The sequence below is a fragment of the Microcaecilia unicolor genome, chromosome 2 (genome assembly GCF_901765095.1).
Source record: "Microcaecilia unicolor chromosome 2, aMicUni1.1, whole genome shotgun sequence".
Taxonomy (NCBI): domain Eukaryota; kingdom Metazoa; phylum Chordata; class Amphibia; order Gymnophiona; family Siphonopidae; genus Microcaecilia; species Microcaecilia unicolor.
The window spans coordinates 451,463,604-451,485,129 of NC_044032.1; the positions used below are offsets into that span (position 1 = coordinate 451,463,604).

At 45.4% G+C, this 21,526-nt stretch overlaps 1 protein-coding gene across 8 annotated transcripts in view; it reads right to left on the minus strand.

Annotated features, from left to right (window-relative positions):
- Positions 1 to 21,526, minus strand: part of LOC115461245 (PC-esterase domain-containing protein 1A-like) — a 183,321-nt gene that overhangs the window by 84,714 nt on the left and 77,081 nt on the right. For all 8 annotated transcript variants that reach the window (XM_030190945.1, XM_030190941.1, XM_030190947.1 and 5 more), the window contains one exon: positions 8,293 to 8,372. In XM_030190945.1, the coding sequence (XP_030046805.1) occupies positions 8,293 to 8,372 (80 nt within the window). The remainder of the gene's footprint in view (positions 1 to 8,292; positions 8,373 to 21,526) is intronic.

Below are 21,526 nucleotides of genomic sequence, written 5' to 3' on the forward strand. Positions count from 1 at the left end.
TTAAAAGTCACAGAACTTGGAGTAAATGAGATCAACAACTCAAATGTTAATACTGCTGAGGTGGCCAAGGCTGGTGTTGGACATGCAGGGGACCATAGCAGAAACTAAGAAAGGGGGCCCCAAAGCTTGCTTGCAGACTATGTTTCCTTCAGCTTGAGGCATACTTGGGGTCACAGGGCAATTGTCTCCCCCCCACAACCCGTAAAACCCTTGAAGTGATACTCTCAAGCACTGTTGCAAAGAAGAATCGAGCAGGTCTAATGGTGGTGTACCTATGAAACAGCACTATACAATGCAGACTCCATGGAAAATACCCCACAAAGTAATGAGGCCTGAACTGTTCCATACCTGAATTTACTGGGCTGTCTGTATTGAAAGCACTTAACAGAACAATTCCCTCTAGGTTTCTGCGGGGGTGGGGGAAAGAGGGAAAGAAAATGAATAGGAAAGAACAGACAATGCACAGTTAAAGCCTAACCCTGAAGGTGCCCACATGGGCTTCCTATTAAAAGAAAAAGGGAGGTGCCAATAGAGGGTAGTGCTTTTAGGGGGCTATACCCAACCCAAAGGTGGTTACTATAGTACAGTCATTTTATGAAGAACAAGATGCAAAATATTGGAAGGTGTAAGACAATTCAAAAGGAGTAAGATACAGACAAACTAGGTTGCGACAGGAATTTTCTCCTTCAAATCTCATTCAACATCAAGCTTCAAAAAAAAAAAAAAATTCCTGTGTTAGAGAGAATTAACAATATTTATATCAGTGGTTTCCATACCTGGCCCTGGAGGCAACCCAGTCAGTCAGGTTTTCAGGATATCATGAGAGAGATTGGCATACAGTAGAACAGTAGAGGCAGTGTATACAAATCTCTCTCATGAATACTCATTGTGGATATCCTGAAAACCTGACTGGCTGGGGTGCCTCCAGGACCAGGTTTAGGAACCACTGGGTTATGGAAAGAAAAAAAAAAAAAAAAAGGGTTTACTCCAGCAAGGTCGCCCTGATGAAGTCGTTATTTCCCCCAGTGGTAATCTAAGGCCTACTAATAGTACTGCTTTCAAAGCAGTCTTCAAAAGGAAATGCTTTCCATAAACTACCAACAGGGCTTAATTTGTAGACAATAAAAAGGTGAAACTGCGGAACCAGGGGAAGGGGGATAGGCAGGCCAGGGGCAGCAAAGGAAGTGGCCAAGTGGTTAGAAACTGGACAGTAATTACTGGGAACTGAAGCATGAAGATCAGGTTTTTTTTCAAGATGGGACATGCTATAGCTAGCTTCCAGATATCAGGAAACTGGCCAGAAATAAGACTGAGATTAATAATGGAAAGAAGAGAGGGAAGAACACATGACTCAGGGACCTTCAACCGCAACGATGGAATGGGAAAATTAGGTTCTTACCTTGGTAATTTTCTTTCCTTTAGTCACAGCAGATGAATCCATTAACTGATGGGTTGTATCCACCTACCAGCAGGTGGAGATAGAGAACACTGAAAAACCACAGTGACCCTTGGACGGCTAGCCCCATCTGCCTTCAGTATTTGAAATTTCCAAAGCAGAGTGAATCATAAAAGGTAGAACAACAAACTTTCCTCACAGCGAACAAATGTCCCAGAACAGGAACAATAACCACACACAAGAGGGATGATCTCAATCTCCTGTAATAGAACAGCATGTAGAAATTCTGAAAACTGGTTTCCAACTTCTCCCGATGAAATATCTATCTGCATGAAAGATCTGAACAAAAAAACTAATTCAGACAGGGAGGGATCATGGATTCATCTGCTGTGACTAAAGGAAAGAAAATTACCAAGGTACGAACCTAATTTTCCCTTCCTTGTCATCAGCAATAGATGAATCCATTAACTGATGGGATGTACAAAAGCACTCCCTACGTAGGGTGGGGAACAGGCCACTCCACGTGCAAGCACTTGCACTCCAAAATGCGCGTCCTGCTTCGCTGCAACATCCAGCCTGTAATGCTGGACAAATGAGAGCTGAGAAGCCGAAGTAGCCGCATTACAGATCTCTTGATGAGAGAGTGCACCCGTTTCAGCCCACGAAGAGGAAATCGCTTTCATGGAATGTACCCTAAACGCTTCAGGCGGAGACCATCCTGAAAGCAGATATACAGAAAAAATGACTTCCTTGAGCCAACGGGCTATAGTGGCCTTAGACGCTGGACACCCGCGTCGAGGACCTGACAATAATACAAAAAGGTGATCAGAAGTCCTGAAGTCATTTGGCATCTGTAGATACTGCAACAGAGCCCTGCGGACATCCAAAGATGTAATTGCCCAAAGGAATTCGGAAAATCTTCCCTAGAAAATGAAGGAAGAAAAATGGGCTGCTTCAAGTGAAACGCTGAAACCACTTTAGGCAGGGAGGGCACTGTACGTACCGTAACTCCGGACTCCGAGAACTGTAGAAAAGGGTCCCGATAGGACAGCACCTGAAGCTCAGAAACTCGTCTAGCCGATGTCATGGCCACCAAAAAGACTGTCTTGAGAGTCACATCTTTCTCTGAAGCTCACTTAAGCAGCTCGAAGGGCGAACGCTGGAGAGCCTTCAACACCAGCCCCAGGTTCCAGGCCGGACAAGGCGACCACACGGGAGGACTGAGCCGAAGCACCCCTCTGAGAAATCGGGCAACGTCCAGATGAGCAGCAAGGGATAAGCCCGAGACTTTCCCTCGAAAGCATGCCAATGCCGCCACTTGAACCTGCAGCACTGGCTTGGCACTGAATACCCCTCAATAGCACAGTGGAGATCCACGATGATTCATATATGTTCGCTGGAGTGCAGAGAGGTCACTGACTTGGCAGATAAGAAAGGAGATAACTTCTGTAAAACTTGGGCACCATTTTGGGATACATTAACCCCAGTGGCCCGCAACAGAGTACTAAATTCCTGAGGGGAGGGGAGGGGGGAGAAAATGTTTGGAAAAATTGTCACAATGAGACTTGATCATAGAACTGGCGATATGTACAGATAGATGATTTGTGGTCAAAGCAATGTTCTAATGTTGTGATTTGTGCCAATAAAGATGAGTAAAAAAAAAAAAAAACAGTGTTAACCCCAGGAAGCGCTTCCTTGGTCTCTTTTTGTCTTTGTTGCAGTCTAAATAGTGCTACCAGTTGTCTGGTTCTTTTAAAGGTACCGAGGTCGAGGGGATTGCATTTGTGTAAGTAGTGCTGACCGTGATTAGAGACTCTGCAGGCCACACGAACAAGCACAAACAATATACACTCCTCCAAGTCTGGCATGACCAATCCTGAGTGATCAGGTTAACCTTGGTCTTGTCTCTCTTGTTAAAATGCCTTCTGGAAAACATGGATAGATATGTTGAACATACGGGACTAGGGCTCTTCTTGGTAGGATCAGACATCCTAAAAAAAATCAACATTCTTGGCTAAATTTTGCACCAGGAAAAAGTGCATCTATCCCTTAAACCAGGGCTCGACAAATCCCAGGTGCCATGGTAACTAGAAATTTCTCTCTCACTCCTGGGATTTAGTGCCTTAGGGGTCCTTTTACTAAGGTGCGCTGAAAAATGGCCTGGGGTAGGGTTTTGAACACACGCAGGATCATTTTTACACAGCTCCAGAGCAGCTGTAAAATTGCTCAAATTACGGCTGCTCTGGAGCTCTGCATCCCCTGGAATACTCATTAGAATACCAATCAGCTCATTTTAATATATTTGCATGGGGTTCTCAGTGGCTGCTAACAGCACACAGAAAATCCCTTTGTGCATTACTAGCTAAATAATCGCTTCCATCCTTTACACTAGTAGAACCAGTATAAAGCAACTTAAAAGCATGGTAAGCTGTGCACCTGGCCCCAAAATCATTCAAGTATAAATATCACAGCAGGACCAAACCCTAGAGCTACTAGCCTCTAAAATAACTCTGAAATGATTTAAAAAAATAAAAAATAGAATTTCACCAGGAAAACTAAGCTGAGTGGGGAGGTGGGGGGGTTGAGAAGAGCACACCAACTCCCTCTTCATTCAGAAAAAAGAAACAAAGAGAGCTGAACGTTACACTAAAAACTCAAAGGCCTCATGGAATTCTTTCCAACCACTGTGTGGGGCAGTCCTGGGAGAGGCAGCAGGCAGTTCAAAAGGTGCAATTCCTTAACTGTTATGTTTCACTATCTAGGTTTTCTATGCTGTAGAAGCTGAACTGCTTCACCCATGGAATTTGATCATTTTCTCAAAGTGGGGGGGGGGGGGGGGGGGGGGAGAGTGATATTCCATCTCAAACTCCCCAGTTTGATCTGGCCCATTTTTGAACTTGGCACGTTTTGTTTTTTTTACTAGTTTTTACCCACAAGCTAAACCTGACTCCATTTCATTACATTTTTGAAGTTATTTTTCCTCCCTGACAGATTCTCAATTTTTTTGCTTTTTTAATTGAAAATTTTTGATCGAACAAGCAATCACTACTCTAACAGCTATAGAACAAGCTAAACCGTAGCACTGCTACCCCATCCCTTCCCTCACTCACCCCTTCCCCACCCCAACACAAAACATAGTCCAGAGGACTGTCCTCCCCAGTCTCTAAAGAGGTCTGCATTTCCATCTATAAAGTTAAACAGGCGGAGCAATCAGCCGAAGAGCAGTACTAGTGCCCGCATTTACCAGCACAGAATGATCAGAGAAGTCTAAGTGCAGCAAACAGGCACACCAGGCCTTATTGCACATAGCATGCAAATGTAGTCAAGCAAATTCAAATGAGGTCATTTTGTATTCCTCCCCAATGATCAGAAAAGAGTGCCCGAAACAAAGGTGCCTTAACGCTGTAAAAAAATAACAACAGGTCCGAGCGGGTGTTAGAAGAGAGGATTTCCCACAATTCTCATGCTTCTCTCATGATTCTTTCTGCAAAATCTACCAGTTTTGATTGCTTTTGGAATCAGAAGGAAGCCTGTACAAGCCCTTCAGCACTAGTTGTGAGAAGCAGCAGACCCAAACGTGAAACACATTGGCGTTCTTGTCATGCATCTAAATTTAAAGCGGCCATGCTTTTAAAAAAACACAAGAAAAACACTTGCATCAAAATGTAAGCATCCAGAATTTTTTTTTTTTTTTAAAGCTTATACCCAAGATGCAGAAAACAGACGCCAATGTGTGATTCACATTCGTGTTTTACCAGGTGCATGCACACAGGAGCTGAGCTTACCGTTGAACTGTTCTGTGCATGCGCCAAACACAATCCTCCCCCCAAACTCCCTCATGCTCAAACCTATGAGTCTGCCTATATTTGCATCACATTAGGGGCCCTGTTTACTAAGGTGCGTGTTTTTAGCGCACGCTAACCATGTACGCACGTACATGGTTAATACACCTATAACACTGCTTAGTAAACAGGGCCCTAGCTTTGAGCATTGTTCTGTGCTGTTCCAGTGTTATTTTTTTATGGTGCTATTCAGCCCTGGCTGACTCCTTGCATCCGTTACCTTCGCTCCTGCACCCGATCCGCTGAGCGCCTCTGGAGGAAATCTCGTACCCTTCCAGACTTCCTCCACTACAAATTCATGCTATCCTCCCTCCACTCCTCCCTATTCCGTGCAAAACAGGACTATTACACCCAATTGACCAATTCTCTCAGCTCCAACCCTCGTCGTCTCTTCACCACCCTTAACTCCCTCCTAAAAGTGCCCCCCGCTCCCACTCCCCCTTCTCTCTCTCCTCAATCACTGGCCGACTATTTCCGCGACAAAGTGCAAAAGATCAACCTTGAGTTCACGACCAAGCCACCACCTCCTCTTCACCCTTTAACCCTCTCCATCAACCAACCTACCCAGGTCTCTTTCTCCTCTTTTCCTGAGATCACCGAGGATGAAACTTCCCGCCTTCTTTCCTCCTCGAAATGCACCACCTGTTCCTCTGATCCCATCCCCACCAACCTACTCAACACCATCTCCCATACTGTCACCCCCGCCATCTGTCGCATCCTCAACCTCTCTTTCTCCACTGCAACTGTCCCTGACACCTTCAAGCACGCCGTTGTCACACCTCTCCTCAAAAAACCTTCACTTGACCCTACCTGCCCCTCCAACTACCGCCCCATCTCTCTTTTACCCTTCCTTTCCAAAATACTTGAGCGCGCTGTTCACAGCCGCTGCCTTGACTTTCTCTCCTCTCATGCCATCCTCGATCCACTTCAATCCGGCTTTCGCCCTCTGCACTCGACAGAAACAGCACTCTCTAAAGTTTGCAACGACCTGCTCCTGGCCAAATCCAGAGGTCACTACTCCATCCTCATCCTCCTCGATCTTTCCGCCGCATTTGACACTGTCAACCATGATTTACTTCTTGCCATGCTGTCCTCTTTTGGGTTCCAAGGCCCTGTCCTCTCCTGGTTCTCCTCTTATCTCTCCCACCGCACCTTCAGGGTACACTCCCATGGATCTTCCTCCACTCCCATCCCACTATCTGTTGGAGTTCCCCAGGGATCTGTCCTTGGACCCCTTCTCTTCTCAATCTACACCTCTTCCCTGGGCTCGCTGATCTCGTCTCATGGTTTTCAGTATCATCTTTATGCTGATGACACCCAGCTATACCTCTCCACACCTGACATCACCGTGGAGACCCAGGCCAAGGTATCGGCCTGTTTATCCGACATTGCGGCATGGATGTCCAACCGCCACCTGAAGCTGAACATGTCCAAGACCGAGCTCCTCGTCTTTCCTCCTAAACCCACTTCTCCTCTTCCTCCACTCTCTATCTCTGTTGATAACACCCTTATCCTCCCTGTCCCATCTGCCCGCAACCTCGGAGTCATTTTCGACTCCTCCCTCTCCTTCTCTGCGCATATCCAACAGACTGCCAAGACCTGTCGCTTCTTCCTCTTCAACATCAGCAAAATTCGCCCTTTCCTCTCTGAGCACACCACCAGAACTCTCGTCCACGCTCTCATTACCTCTCGCCTTGATTACTGCAACTTACTCCTCACCGGCCTCCCACTCAGCCATCTATCCCCCCCTTCATTCAGTTCAGAACGCTGCTGCACGTCTTATATTCCGCCAAAACCGATATACTCATATCACCCCTCTCCTCAAATCACTTCACTGGCTTCCGATCAGTTATCGCATACAATTCAAGCTCCTCCTCCTTACCTACAAATGCACTCAGTCTGCGGCTCCTCACTACCTCTCCACCCTCATCTCCCCCTATGTTCCCGCCCGTAACCTCCGCTCACAGGACAAGGCCCTTCTCTCAGTACCCTTCTCCACCACTGCCAACTCCAGACTCCGCCCATTCTGCCTTGCCTCACCCCATGCCTGGAACAATCTTCCTTTACCCATACGCCATGCCCCCTCCCTACCCATCTTCAAATCTCTGCTTAAAACTCACCTCTTCAATGCTGCCTTCGGCGCCTAACCACTCGAGATATATAAAATACCCCAATCTATCCACCCTATCAGACTAACTGTTCACTCGTCCTCTAGATTGTTCACTTGTCTTTAGATTGTTTTCTTGTCTTTTAGATTGTAAGCTCTTTGAGCAGGGACTGTCCTTCTATGTTTAAATTGTACAGCGCTGTGTAACCCTAGTAGCGCTTTAGAAATGCTAGTTAGTAGTAGTAGTAGAATAGCGCTGGAGTTTTGATCAGCCCTATGGAGAGGCAGTTGGAAAGGCGGAATTCCCTAACTGCTGTTCTTCACTGTATATAAATTTCTATGCTAAAGTTGAAAGGCCTCCTCCCATAGATATGTATGGGATTCTTTTTAGTGGGGAGGGGCTTATTTCCCTGGAAATCTCAGTCTGATATGGCCCATTTTCAAACTCAATGTGCCTTTTTAACCATTTTCCCCCATATGCCAAGTTTAATTCAATTTCATTAATTTTCTGAGAGTCATTTCGACCTGTTTTGTATAATTCTTTCCAACTTCTGAGGTTGGAAAAAATATAAAAACAAAGAAAAAAGTTGTTTTTTTTTTAATGTACAAAAGCAAATACATATGCCAAAAAGTATTCATGTACTTTGCACCTGTGGATGGGGATAAAATGGGTTGGGTACATTTGAATATGAAATGTGTGTATTGTTTCCTCCCCAATCTAAACATAGTCACAGAAAATCTCGCACAGCTAGAGGTCTCTGTGTGCTTATGGTACTCAAACATACTTTAAATCTCTTTTGAGGAGGCCAGCTCTCAGTCAGGTTGTTTTAATTGTGTGAATGCCTGTTCACCCAGTAAGAGCCTTTGAAAAACTGTACTCCAAGCATGCATACTTCTAACAGGAAGGAATAAAGTCAGGGCTACTGTATAAAATGACAGGCATTTACCTTCTCTTTGAGCTGGGAGTTAGTTAGGTAATCATTCTTCTGCAAATATGTTACTAAATCTTTATAAACAGACCGCTGAACTGCAAGACAAGGAAAAACATTTTTTAAATAACTGTGCAGCAGTTCTATAACCAATTAATGAGGGAGGGGAGGAGAGAGAGAGGAAAAAAACATTAACACAAAAATATACTGTCCTGGACATGAAGGACCGCAAAAGAGAGAGCTGCACAGGAACAGGGTTAGCAGGAATCCCGTGGGGATCCCCTCCAGATTCACAGACTCCTGCGGGAATGGATGCAGGTCCTGCTGGATTCCAGTGGAAGTGTAGTGCCAGACCAGTCTACCTATCCTTTCCTTGTGTTTCTAAGCTAGCTTAGCAATTATAATAGGACTAAAAACAAAATTAATGGATATGGTTCACAGCACTGAAATCCCTATAAGGAGCGAGAGGGGAAGTTATCAACATGGGCAACTGTTAAATTGGGTTATTTTAGTACAGGGGACAGGAAGGGATGGAGGAAATTTCTGTCCCTGTGCAACCCTCTACTGCAAAACCAGTACCTGCTTTTCAGGATATCCACAATGAACATGCTACATCTACATTAAAATTGGCCTGAAACTGGCTTGGGTTACTGAGAAAACCAATCAGCCTGCAGTCCTTCAGGACTTCATATCTTCATTAAAGCTTCATTTTGCCTTTAAAAGAGAAAGCAGCTGGCTTGGGTTACTGAGAAAACCAATCAGCCTGCAGTCCTTCATATCTTCATTAAAGCTTCATTTTGCCTTTAAAAGAGAAAGCAGCAAAGTAAACTGTGCTTTTAAAACATCACATCATGCTCCAAGCCCTACTGGTGGTTTGTAGGTTTATAAGCCACTAGAGATGGTGCAACATAAGGAAATATAGTTCTAACAGCACAGAATTTTAAAGATAGTCTTGGTACTACTGGATCTTTAACCAAGCACAAATTTACCATATGCTGTAAGACCTCCAAGGATTAGGGAAATACCTACAGTACCTGAATTAAACTCATCTTGAGCTATTACTGAAAAAAGTACGAGTTAAATACAAATAAATGAATAAAATAAAAGCTGTGTTATGTGGCAACTTATTCTTTATCCAGGTTTTATTTTATTCAAAACGGAAAGCTTTTTGTATTTTGGCTCAAAATATATTTATGACTAGTCACTGAACTCTAATGGTTTAAAATTTTTTACCATAAAAATCTGAACGTAAAGCTGTACCAATCCCCAATGCTGAATTTCCCATATACATGACACTAGAGGTGTGGAGCTGGTACACCAAACCGACTCCAACTCCTATTTTTCTACTGTCCGACCCTAGCTCTAACTCCTTCTGATATTAGGCTTTACATTTTTTTCTGAATCTAAAGTACAGGTAAATATAACATTTACCGGTACTTTAGATACAGGACAAAGATATTATATATATATATATATATATATATATATATATATATATATATATATATATATATATATATATACACACACACACACATATATATATAAATTTATAACTATATTATAATGTGCGAGTCGGTATATTTTTACCAACTCCACCCAAAATTACTTTCAGTTCTGACTCCAACTCCACAGCTCGGCAAGCCACTACTAATTTATCAATATTAAACCTTGGCCAGAATGTGGTTTCGGACACGTTTTTATATCAGCGATAGTATTCTAAACATTTTTACCCACGGAGTTTGAAAACATGAATTTATTTTTTTTTAATCAACACAGTTTAAAAATACTAACTAATGCTTGTCACAGGTAATAGAAATTTTGTGTTAAAACAGTTTTGTTCCAATTCACAGGTAGATGAGATTTTTAAAAGTAAAACACAAAATTAACGCTGTTCAGAAGCTCTGTCAATTTGTCTAAGAACATGAAAGACTGACAGTTTCTGAAGGAAGAGTCAATATCTAGTAAACTTTTAGGTGGGGGAGGGGGCAGGGAGGGCACGATTCTCTGGTGTCCAAAAAACACTGGGGCTCATTTTCAAAGCACTTAGACTTACATAGTAACCAATGGAACTTTGTAAGTCTACGTGCTTTCAAAATGCGCCTCAAGCTGGAAACCCCAAGGGACCAATGCTTAAAAGTCCCCATTAAAAACCATGTGCATTTAGGTCCACAGTAGAAGTTACTGATTTTGAAATAGTGAGCGATGTGCCACAAAAAAAAAAAAAAAAAAAAAAATCGATCCAAATGAGATTCACGTAAATTCAGCCAACAGCTTGGTAAGGAAAGCACTCAGCACATGCTCTCGGTAAGTGACCATGATCTGCGTGTGTCCATGAATCCTGCTGCTGTACTCTTTCCTTTCCCCTGTAGTACTTACTGGCTCCCCTATCCCCATGTCTTCTTTCCCCTGCAGTGCTTTGATGCTGGCTCCACCTTCCTCCTGCAGCTTACTTGCCTTTCTTCAGGCTGCAGCTTACTTGCCTTTCTTCAGGCTGTGTCATGGAGGTTACCTTTTCTCCCATACTCCTCGCCCGATTGGCCGCTGAGATGGTGTCAGGCTACTACTTTCACCCTCTTGTAGATTTCAACCTCTTCTTCCACCTCAGTCTCACTGCTTTTCTTCCTTCGAAGTCCACTCCATCCATCTATTCACTCCTCTGCATCTCTGAGCAGTAGTCATTTATCAATCCCCTGATAAGTCCCTTTCTTCCTTTCTCACTGACTGACTCCTGGTTTTCCTTATTTCTTGAACCTTCATCTCCGTCCCTCATTCTTGGGGATTTTAACATTCATGCTAATGATCCCTCTGACTCTTACGCTTCTCAGTTTATCACTTTAACATCCTCTTTCAATCTTCAACTATGCTCCACTACTCACCAGAATGGCCACTGTCTTTTTTTTATATTCTTTATTTATAATTTTCTAATTTTACAATCACATAACATGACTGCAAAAGCAGTAACTGAATTTTACAAAACTGAAAAAGGGATATAAATCTAGGAGGTATAACCTCCCCTAGGTAAATACTTTCATTTATTTAGTCCACTATTTAAGTGAGGCAAAACACAAAGCAAAAATTCAAAATAAGAAATACTATAAACATAAGAGCAGGGGAACTACTAAGCCCACAATTGAATTTAACAGCATTTGCCTACAGGATTGTTCTGATTAGAACGATTCTCTTCCTCTTTAAAGGCAATAAAACTTTGCATTTTCTTTGGATCGGTAAACATATAGTTAACAGAGTTAAAAGAAAGAAAGCATCTGCAGGGAAATTTCAATAGGAATGTTCCTTTCAAAGTAAGAGTCCTCTGCTTTAAACCCAAAAACTCACGCCTTCGCTTCAAAGTCTCTCTGTTTAAGTCTGGAAACATTTGTATTCTAGAACCAAGGAATAATGCCTTCATATGTTTGAAGTATAAACGGAAGATGTTATATCTATCAGATTCGAACACAAATGAAACCAAAAGAGTGGTGCGCTCAGTAATTACTTCAAGGGAACTTTCAAGAAATTCAGTTAGATTCAATCCCTGTTGCTGTTGTGTTGAAGTTCCTTTTCCTGTAATATATTGAGCCCGGGTAATTGGAGGATATGCTTCTTTTGGAATAGCCAGAATTTCATTAAAGTATTTCTTTAACATATCAAAAGCTGATATAATCGGAGATTTCGGGAAATTAAGCAGTCTTAGGTTTAATTTTCTGGCATTGTTATCCAGGTACTCTAATTTCCTATTAACAATCTCCCTTTCTTTCGTGGCTGCCCCAGCAAAAGTTTGTAAGGATTTTATTTCGCCTTCTAGCTTTAGAATTTTTTCCTCCTGTTTTTGAGCAGTCTCAGACAGAGATATATAGGACTTTTTCAAACCACTCATTTCTTCTGTAAAGGTTTGAGTTACCTGGAGGAGAGAGCCGGTCAGTTCTTGAATCACATCCCATAGGGTGTCCAATGTCACCACGCTCGGTTTTTCTCTTCTCTTCCAGATCACGGTAGCAAGCCCCAGGGAAGGAGACGGTATCTCCCGTCCTTCACAGAATAGTAGCTCTGGGGTAGAAGTAGCAGGGGGGCCTCCTCCAGACAAAGAAGCAATCACCACTCCGGGTTGTTCTTTGATCTGCTCCTCTGCTCGTAAAAAGCTGCTACCCGGTCTGGGAGGTGTCGTGCTCGAGGGAGAGCTCAAAGAGATCTCCTCTATGCTGCGGGCTTCCCTCTCTGAAAGAGAGAGGGAATGTCCGTTCACAGTGGGGGTTGGAGTTCCCAGTGCCTGAGTAGCAAACATCGTCAGTGTAGTCTGGCGAAGTACGGGGTTCCCTCCAGGGGTTAAGGAGGCCTGCCCCCTGGATTTCCCTTTTCTTTTCCCCATGTAAACGGGGAAGAAAAGACCGCTTCCGCCGACTAACCACGACAGTTCAGGAGCTCAGGTACTTGCTTCTGCTCAAGACGCCATCTTGCCTCTGAAAGAGCCGGCCACTGTCTTGATCTTTTCTTCTCCAACTGTTCACTTTCCAGTTTCTGCGCCTCAGCTCTTCCCCTCTCTGACCATCATCTGATAACTTTCACACTAAAATACCCTCCCACCCCCCCCCCCCAGTGCAGTCCAATCTCAACCAACTCATTTAGGACTCTTCAGGCTATTGACTCTTCTACTCTGTCCTCCAGGATTTCAAATCTCTTCTGTCAATGAGGCTGTCTCTTCCTATACTACTACTCTCTTCTCTGGATACTCTCGCTCCTCCCATTCCATGTTCTGTAACGCATACCAAACCCTAGCCTTGGCTGACCTCTAGAATCCACTACCTATGTTCCTGTGCCTGCTCTGCCGAACGCCTTTGGCTGAAATCCTGTGCCCATGGTGACTTCATACATTTCAAATTCTTGTTGACCTCCTTCCAGTCTGCTTTTTCACTTGCCAAACAGGACTACTACATCCAGTTGACAAATTCTCTTGGCTCAAACTCTCTACGTCCTTTGCCACACTGAACTCTTTCTTCAAAGTGCCTTCACCTCCAACTCTCCCTTCACTTTCTCCCCAGACTCAGGTTGAGTACTTTCATAAGGTTCACAAGATTAAACTTGAATTCTCAAACAAGAGGGGAATAATCGAACGTCACCGGTGATCTATTTTGGCGGCGGCGCAACAGCTGGCCGGAACCGTATTTTCAAAAAAGATGGCCGGCCATCTTTTTTTCGATAATACGGTGTGGCCCAGCGAAATGCCTTGGATTTCGCCGGGTTTGAGATCGCCAGTTTTGTTTTTCCGCGATAATGGAAAAAACTGCCGGCGATCTCAAACCCAGCAAAATCCAAGGCATTTGGCCACGGGAGGAGCCAGCATTTGTAGTGCAATGGTCCCCCTCACATGCCAGGACACCAACCGGGCACCCTAGGGGGCACTTCAAACATCTTTTATAAACAACCAAATTAGCTTCCAGGTGCATAGCACCCTTCCCTTGTGTGCTGAGTCCCCCAAATCCCCCCCAAAACCCACTGCCCACAAGTGTGCACCATTACCCTAGCCCTAAGGGCTGAAGGGGGGCACCTACATGTGGGTACAGTGGGTTTTGGGGGGTTTGGGAGGGCTCAACATTACCCACCACAAGTGGAACAGGTGGGGGGGGGGGATGGGCCTGGCTCTGCCTTTCTGCAGTCCACTGCAACGAACAACAACTGTTCCAGGGACCTGCATACTGCTGTCAGGGTGCTGGGTATGACATTTGAGGCTGGCATACAGGCTGGCAAAAAAGGTTTGTATTTTAATAATTTTAGTGTGGGAGGGGGTTGGCGACCACTGGGGGAATAAGGGGAGGTCATCCCCCATTCCCTCCGGTGGTCATCTGGTCAGTTGGGGCACCTTTTTGAGGCTTGGTCGTGAAAATAAAAGGACCAAGTAAACACGGCGAAATACTGCTTATCGCCAGGTTTTATTTTTCCATTATCCGCGAAAAAGCCGGCCATCTGGTAGCCACGCCCAAACCTACCCATGTCCCGCCTTCGCTTCGCCTCCAACACACCCCTTTGAACTTTCGCCAGCGAGGCAAAGGGAAAGCGGCGAAGCTATCACAAATGTAGCTTTCGATTATACGCTTTTCGCCGGCCATATCCCGATGTGTGTCGGAAAATAGCCGGCGATTACTTTCGATTATAAGCTGGCAAGTCACCGCCACCTTTCCTTCCCTTAGTCCATTCTCTCAACCCTCCTTCAACTCCTGCCGCCTTTTCTTCCTTTTTTGAAATCACTAAAGAGGAAACAGCACATTTTCTTTCCTCCTCAAAACTAACTACCTGTTACTCTGATCCTATTCCCACCCATCTACTTAGCACTCACTCTACTACTATCACCCTTTTATCTGTCATATCCTCAATCTTTCACTTTCCTCTGTGACTATTCCCGATGTCTTCAAACATGCCTTAAGTCACACCACTCCTCAAAAAGCCTTCACTGGACCCTACCTGTCCTTCCAACTATCGCCCCATCTCCCTCCTCCCTTTCCTATCCAACATACTTGAACGTGCTGTTCAATGCCGTTGTCTTGACTTTCTTTCATCTCAAGCTATTCTTCATTCACTTCAATCTGGCTTTCGAAACTGCGCTTGCAAAGTCTCCAATGATCTGTTCCTGGCCAGATCCAAAGCTCTGTATTTTATCCTCATCCTTCTCAATCTGCTGCTTTTGACACTGTTGATCACTGCCTACTCCTTGATATGCTGTCCTCACTTGGATTTCAGGGCTCTGTTCTTTCCTGGTTTTCTTCTTATCTCTCCCATCGTACTTTTAGTGTATATACTCTGGTGGATCCTCCTCCACTTCTATCCCACTATCAGTTGGTGTACCTCAGGCATCTGTCCTGGGACCTCTTCTTTTCTCCTTCAGTACTTCTTCCCTTGTTACTCTGATCGCATCCCATGGTTTTCAATTATCATCTTTATAGTGATGACCCCCCAGATCTACCTCTCCACACCAGAAATTTCATCAGGAATCCAGGCCAAAGTATCAGCCTGCCTGTCTGACATTGCTGCTTGGATGTCTCACCACCATCTGAAACTAAACAGGACCAAGACTGAGCTTATCTTTCCCCCAAAACCAACCTCTCCTCTTCCCCCATTCTCTATCTCTGTGGATAACACTCATCCTCCCCGTCTCATCAGTTTGTAACCTTAGGGCCATCTTAGACTCCTCTCTCTCTCCTTCTCTGCACGTATTCAACAGACTGCTAAAACCTGTCGCTTCTTTCTCTATAATAGCACCAAAATTAGCCCTTTCTTTTCTGAGCACACTATCAGAACCTTTAGCCACACTCTATCACCTCTCACTTAGACTATTACAACTTGCTTCTCACAGGTCTCCCACTAAGCCATCTCTCTCCCCTTCAATCTGTTCTAAATTCTACTGCATGACATATTCCACCATTATTGCTATGCTCATATTAGCCCTCTCCTCAAGTCACTTCATTGGCTCCCGATCCATTTTCCATACAATTCAAACTCCTCTTATTGACTTACAAGTGCATTCACTCTGCAGCTCCTCAGTACCTCTCCTCTCCCTACACTCCTCCCAAGGAACTCCATTCACTGGGTAAATCTCTATCTCCACCCTTCTCTTTCACTGCTAACTCCAGACTCCGTTCCTTTTTATCTTGCAGCTCCGTATGCCTAGAACCGACTTCCTGTACTGGTATGTCAAAGCTCCATCTCTGGCCATCTTCAAATCTAGGCTAAAAGCCCACCTTTTTGATGCTGCTTTTAACTCCTAACCCTTACTCACTTGTTCAAAACCTATATTTTATCATTCCCACCTTAGTAATTCCCTTATTTGTCCTGTTTGTCTGCCCTAATTAGATTGTAAGCTCTGTCGAGAAGAGTCTCTCTTCATGTCTAGTGTACAGCGCTGCATACATCAAGTAGTGCTATAGAAATAATAGTAGTAGATGTTTTAACTGACAATAAGCATAGCGATGCCCCCATCAACTTTCTAGTTTTTGTTGAAGTTCCATAAAAGAAAGAATATGACCTTCAGTATCCAAGAGGTGTTCTAATAACCACCGGCACCCAGCTTGCTCCCAGGCCATAAAAGATTTGCTATCTATACCTGGTTCAAAAGCTAAATTGCCTCTTATAGATAAGAGGTCTGTGACCAACTCGCTCCACCCTAATCCCCATATAAGGTTCTTCCAAACTTCCTGAAGCGGACACAGCAGTATACTAGTCCTCAACCACCATGGACGTTGGACCTTAGGATGATGTAGTGAAGAAAAAAAATTATAAGGAGCAAAATAAGCCCTTTCCAATTCCAATGGGGTAAAGCGAGTTTTATTAAATATCCACTCCCGAAGGTGGCGTAACAGACAGGCTTTATTATACACGTATAGTCCTAACCCTCCTTGGCTTCAATTCCCTATAAGCCATTGAAATTGCATTTTCAGCTTTTTTGACGCCCAACAGAATTTAGAAAGCAGCTTACTAAATTTACGCAAGTCGTATTCTGGCAGGGAAAGTGGGAGAGTGTGTAGAAGATATAGCCACCTAGGCAAGACCACCATTTTAATTAAATTAACCCTTCCAAGCAACGAAAAGGGCAAATCTTGACACCCTGCAAGACAGCTTTTAGTCTCTACTAACATTCTGGATATATTTATAGAATGCAAAGAGGTAACATTCATCGCCAAGTATATCCCAAGGTATTTAAAGAGAGTCTGCCCACTGAAGGGGAAAGTCAGAACCCCACATCTGACGAACCCGTGGAGATGAGGGCAATGCTCCAGATTTATCAACATTCAAACAAAATCCCGCATAGTCTCCATACTCTGTAAAAATCTCCAAGAGAGTGGCTAAGGGGAGCTTGGGATTAGTGAGAGGTTGTGCGCAAACACGGCCATCTTAAATGTATCTTGGCCAATCTGTACTCCCTGAATTTCAGATGTTTCATGGATATCTTGATTCAAAGGATCCAATGTTAGAATAAAGAGAAGGGGTGACAAAGGGCAGCCTTGTCTCATGCCTCAGTAAAATCGGGATAATATCAGACTCTAACCATTAACTGCGATCTTATCATTAGGAGAGGAATATAAGGCTCAAATTGCAGATATAAAACAACTGTGAAAGCTGTATCTACCTAGAGTTGAATACAAAAACTCCCAGTGGACTCGATCAAACACTTTCTCTGCATCAAAACTTAATAATGAAGGAGCCCCCTCCCACCAATTCCTCTCCAAAGCTGCTAGAATTCTACAAAGATTTTTTTGCCACTGTTCTCCCCTGTAGAAACCCCATCTGAGATTAATGGATTGGAGCGATTTGCCAAAATCTTAGCTACCATCTTAACCTCCACATTCAAGAGCAAGATTGGCCTATATGACTGAGGAAAGGATGGGTCTCTGCCAGGCTTTGAGAACACTAATATTTGGGCCATATTTAAGGTGTGCAGTATAGCCTCTGCTTCTATCACTAAATTACCAACTTCGACCAACGGAATCCCTACATCCTTACCCAGAAGCTTAAAAAATTCCATACGTCTACCATCTTCCCCAGGTGCCTTTAATAGGGAACCCTGCTTAATCACCCACTATACTTCCTCCGGTTGTATGGGAGCATTCAACAAACCCAGAGCTGTTTGATCTAACCTGGGTAGCGACAGGTTCTCAAGGTATAAATGGTTATTAAGTCCAATGTCTACTGGTTCAACATGCTTCTATAATATTCCTAAATTGCCTGACATAGCCACATCCTCTGTAAGCCACTAACCCCCTTCAGTGCAAAGCACCAAAACACACCCCTCTCTTCTAGCAATTAACCAAGCCAGCAATTTACCTCCTTTGCTTCCATACTTTTATAACTGGTATTTGTAATAAACCTGTCTGTCAGAATTTGGGAGGACAGCCGATCCCTGAAGGTCTTCAGTGCGTTCCAGACCGCTCGGAGCTCCAGGAGATTGATCTGAAGACATGCTTCCTGGAGGGACCACACCCCTTGGGTGAGGAGCCCATCGACATGAGCTCCCCACCCCAGGAGAGATGCATCTGTCATCAGCACTTTTTGCAGCTGAGGAATTTGGAACGGGCGTCCCAAGGTCAAATTGGTCCGAATCGTCCACCAGCGCAGCGAATTGCGACAACTGATGGGCAGGCGGATGGCATCTTCTAGATTCCCGGTGGCCTGGCACCACTGGGAAGCTAGGGTCCATTGAGCTGACCTCATGTGAAGACGAGCCATGGGAGTCACATGGACTGTAGAGGCCATATGGCCCAGGAGTCTCAATATCTGCCGAGCTGTGATCTGCTGGGATGTCCTGGCCTGGGAGGCGAGGGACAGAAGGTTCTGAGCCCTCGCCTCAGGAAGATAGGCATGAGCCGTCTGTGAATTCAGCAGAGCTATGAATTCCAGAGATTGGACTGGCTGGAGATGGGACTTCGGGTAATTTATTACAAACCCCAGCAGCTCCAGTAGTTCAATAGCGCACTGCATGGACCGAAGAGCTCCTGCCTCTGAGGTGCTCTTCACCAGCCAATTGTCGAGGTACGGGAACACGTGCACCCCCAGCTTGCACAGGTACGCCGCAACCACCACGAGACACTTCGTGAATACCCGTGGTGCAGAGGCGAGCCCAAAGGGCAGCACACAATACTGGAAGTGACGTGTCCCTAGGCGGAATCGCAGATACTGTCTGTGAGCTGGCGGTATGGAGATGTGAGTATAAGCATCCTTTAAATCCAGGGATGCTAGCCAATCGTCTTTCTGAATCATGGGGAGAAGGGTGCCTAAGGAAAGCATCCTGAACTTTTCTCGTACCAGATATTTGTTCAGGCCTCTCAGGTCTAGGATGGGGCGCATCCCCCAGTCTTCTTTTCCACAAGGAAGTACCTGGAATAGAATCCCTGCCCCTCCTGCCCGGGTAGCACGGGCTCGACCGCATTGGCGCTGAGAAGGGCGGAGAGTTCCTCTGCAAGTACCTGCTTGTGGTGGGAGCTGAAGGCTTGAGCTCCCGGTGGACAATTTGGTGGTGTGGAGACCCAATTCAGGGTGTACCCGCACCGCACTATTTGGAGAACCCACTGGTCGGAGGTTATGAGAGGCCACTTTTGGTGAAAAACTGTCAACCTCCCCCCGACCAGCAGGCCGTCCGGCACAGCTACTTTGATGGCGGCTATGTTCTCATGGATCCAGTCAAAAGCCCGTCCCCTGCTTTTGCTGTGGAGCCACAGGGGGCTGCTTAGGCGCATGCTGTTGACGGGAACGAGCGCGCTGGGACTGTCCCTGTGCCTGAGGAGGCCTTTGGGCTGGCTGGTTGTACCACATGTTGACAACTTTCCCCCTTAGCTTCTTCCCTCTTTTGCTCTCTCTCCCTGTACCCCCCCACCCCCATGCCAAGTATTCCTGTGTCTCTTGCTATGCCTTCCCTGTGTCCAGCATCTGACCTATTCTTTCTCTCCTCCTATATCCAGGATCTGTCCTCTGCCCTCTGAGTCCAGGATCTCATCCGTCTCTTAATTCCCACCTCCCAATGTCCAGCATCTACTGCCTATTTCCCTTCCCTCTATCTCCTTATATCAACCTGTCTCCATATCCAACATCTCCTCTCCATCTGTGTGCACCTCCTTTGCCCCCCCCCCCCCCACCTCATGTCCTACAACATCTCCTCTCCATCTTCATATGCTCGCCATTGTTTCGTATCTTCCTTTCATCTACAAATCAAGGTAAGGTATACACAAAAAGTAGCACATATAAAAGTTTATCTTGTTGGGCAGACTGGATGGACCATGCAGATCTTTTCCTGCCGTCATCTACTATGTTATGTTACTATCCTGCTTATTTTCGAAGAAGGGCGGCCATATTCCGACACAAATCAGGAGATGGCCGCCCTTCTACTAATGGCGGCCAAGTCAGTATAACCGAAAGCCAATTTTGGCCGCCTTCAACTGCTTTCCGTCGTGGGGCCAGCCAAAGTTCAAGGGGGCGTGTCAGCAGTGTACCGAAGGTGGGACGGGGACGTGGTTAACAGATGGCCGGCCTCAGCCGATAATGGAAAAAAGAAGGCCGCCCTGACGAGCATTTGGCCGACTTTACTTGGTCCATTTATTTTCTGGACCAAGCCTCAAAAAGGTGCCCAAACTGACCAGATAACCACTAGAGAAAATCAGGGATCACCTCCCCGTACTCCCCCAGTGGTCACCAACCCCCACCCCCCCCCAAAAAAAAAACTAAAAAAAAAAACTAAATATTTTTTGCCAGCCTCTATGCCAGCCTGAAACATCATACCCAGCTCCATGACAGCAGTATGCAGGTCCCTGGAGCAGTTTTAGTGGGCACTGCAGTGCTCTTCAGGCAGCCGGACCCAGGCCCATCCCCCCCCCCACCTGTTACGCTTTGTGGTGGTAAATGGGAGCCCTCCAAGACCCACCCGAAACCCACTGTACCCACATGTAGGTGCCCCCCTTCACCCATAAGGGCTATGGTAGTGGTGTACAGTTGTGGGTAGTAGGTTTTGGGGAGAATTTGGTGGGCTCAGCAACCAAGGGAAGGGAGCTATGTACCTGGGAGCAATTAATGAAGTCCACTGCAGTGCCCCCTAGGGTACCCGGTTGGTATCCTGGCATGTGAGGGGGACCAGTGCACTACAAATGCTGGCTCCTCCCACGACCAAATGGCTTGAATTTGGCCGGATTTGAGATGGCCGGCCTTGGTTTCCATTATCGACGAAAACTGATGCCGTCCATCTCTGGGGTCGACACAAATGTTGAGATTTGGCCGGCCCCAACCGTATTACATAGTAACATAGTAGATGACAGCAGAAAAAGACCTGCACGGTCCATCCAGTCTGCCCAACAAGATAACTCATATGTGCTACTTTTTGTGTATACCCTACTTTGATTTGTACCTGTGCTCTTCAGGGCACAGACCGTATATGTCTGCCCAGCACTATCCCCGCCTCCCAACCACCAGCCCCGCCTCCGGCACAGACCATATAAGTCTGCCCAGCGCTGTCCCTGCCTCCCACCACCGGCTCTGGCACAGACCTATAAGACTGCCCAGCACTATCCCTGCGTCCCAACCACCAGCCTCGCCTCCCACCACCGGCTCTGCCACCCGATCTCGACTAACCTCCTGAGGATCCATTCCTTCTGCACAGGATTCCTTTATGCTTATCCCACACATGTTTGAATTCCGTTACCGTTTTCATTTCCACCACCTCCTGTGGGAGGGCATTCCAAGCATCCACTACTCTCTCCGTGAAAAATACTTCCTGACATTTTTCTTGAGT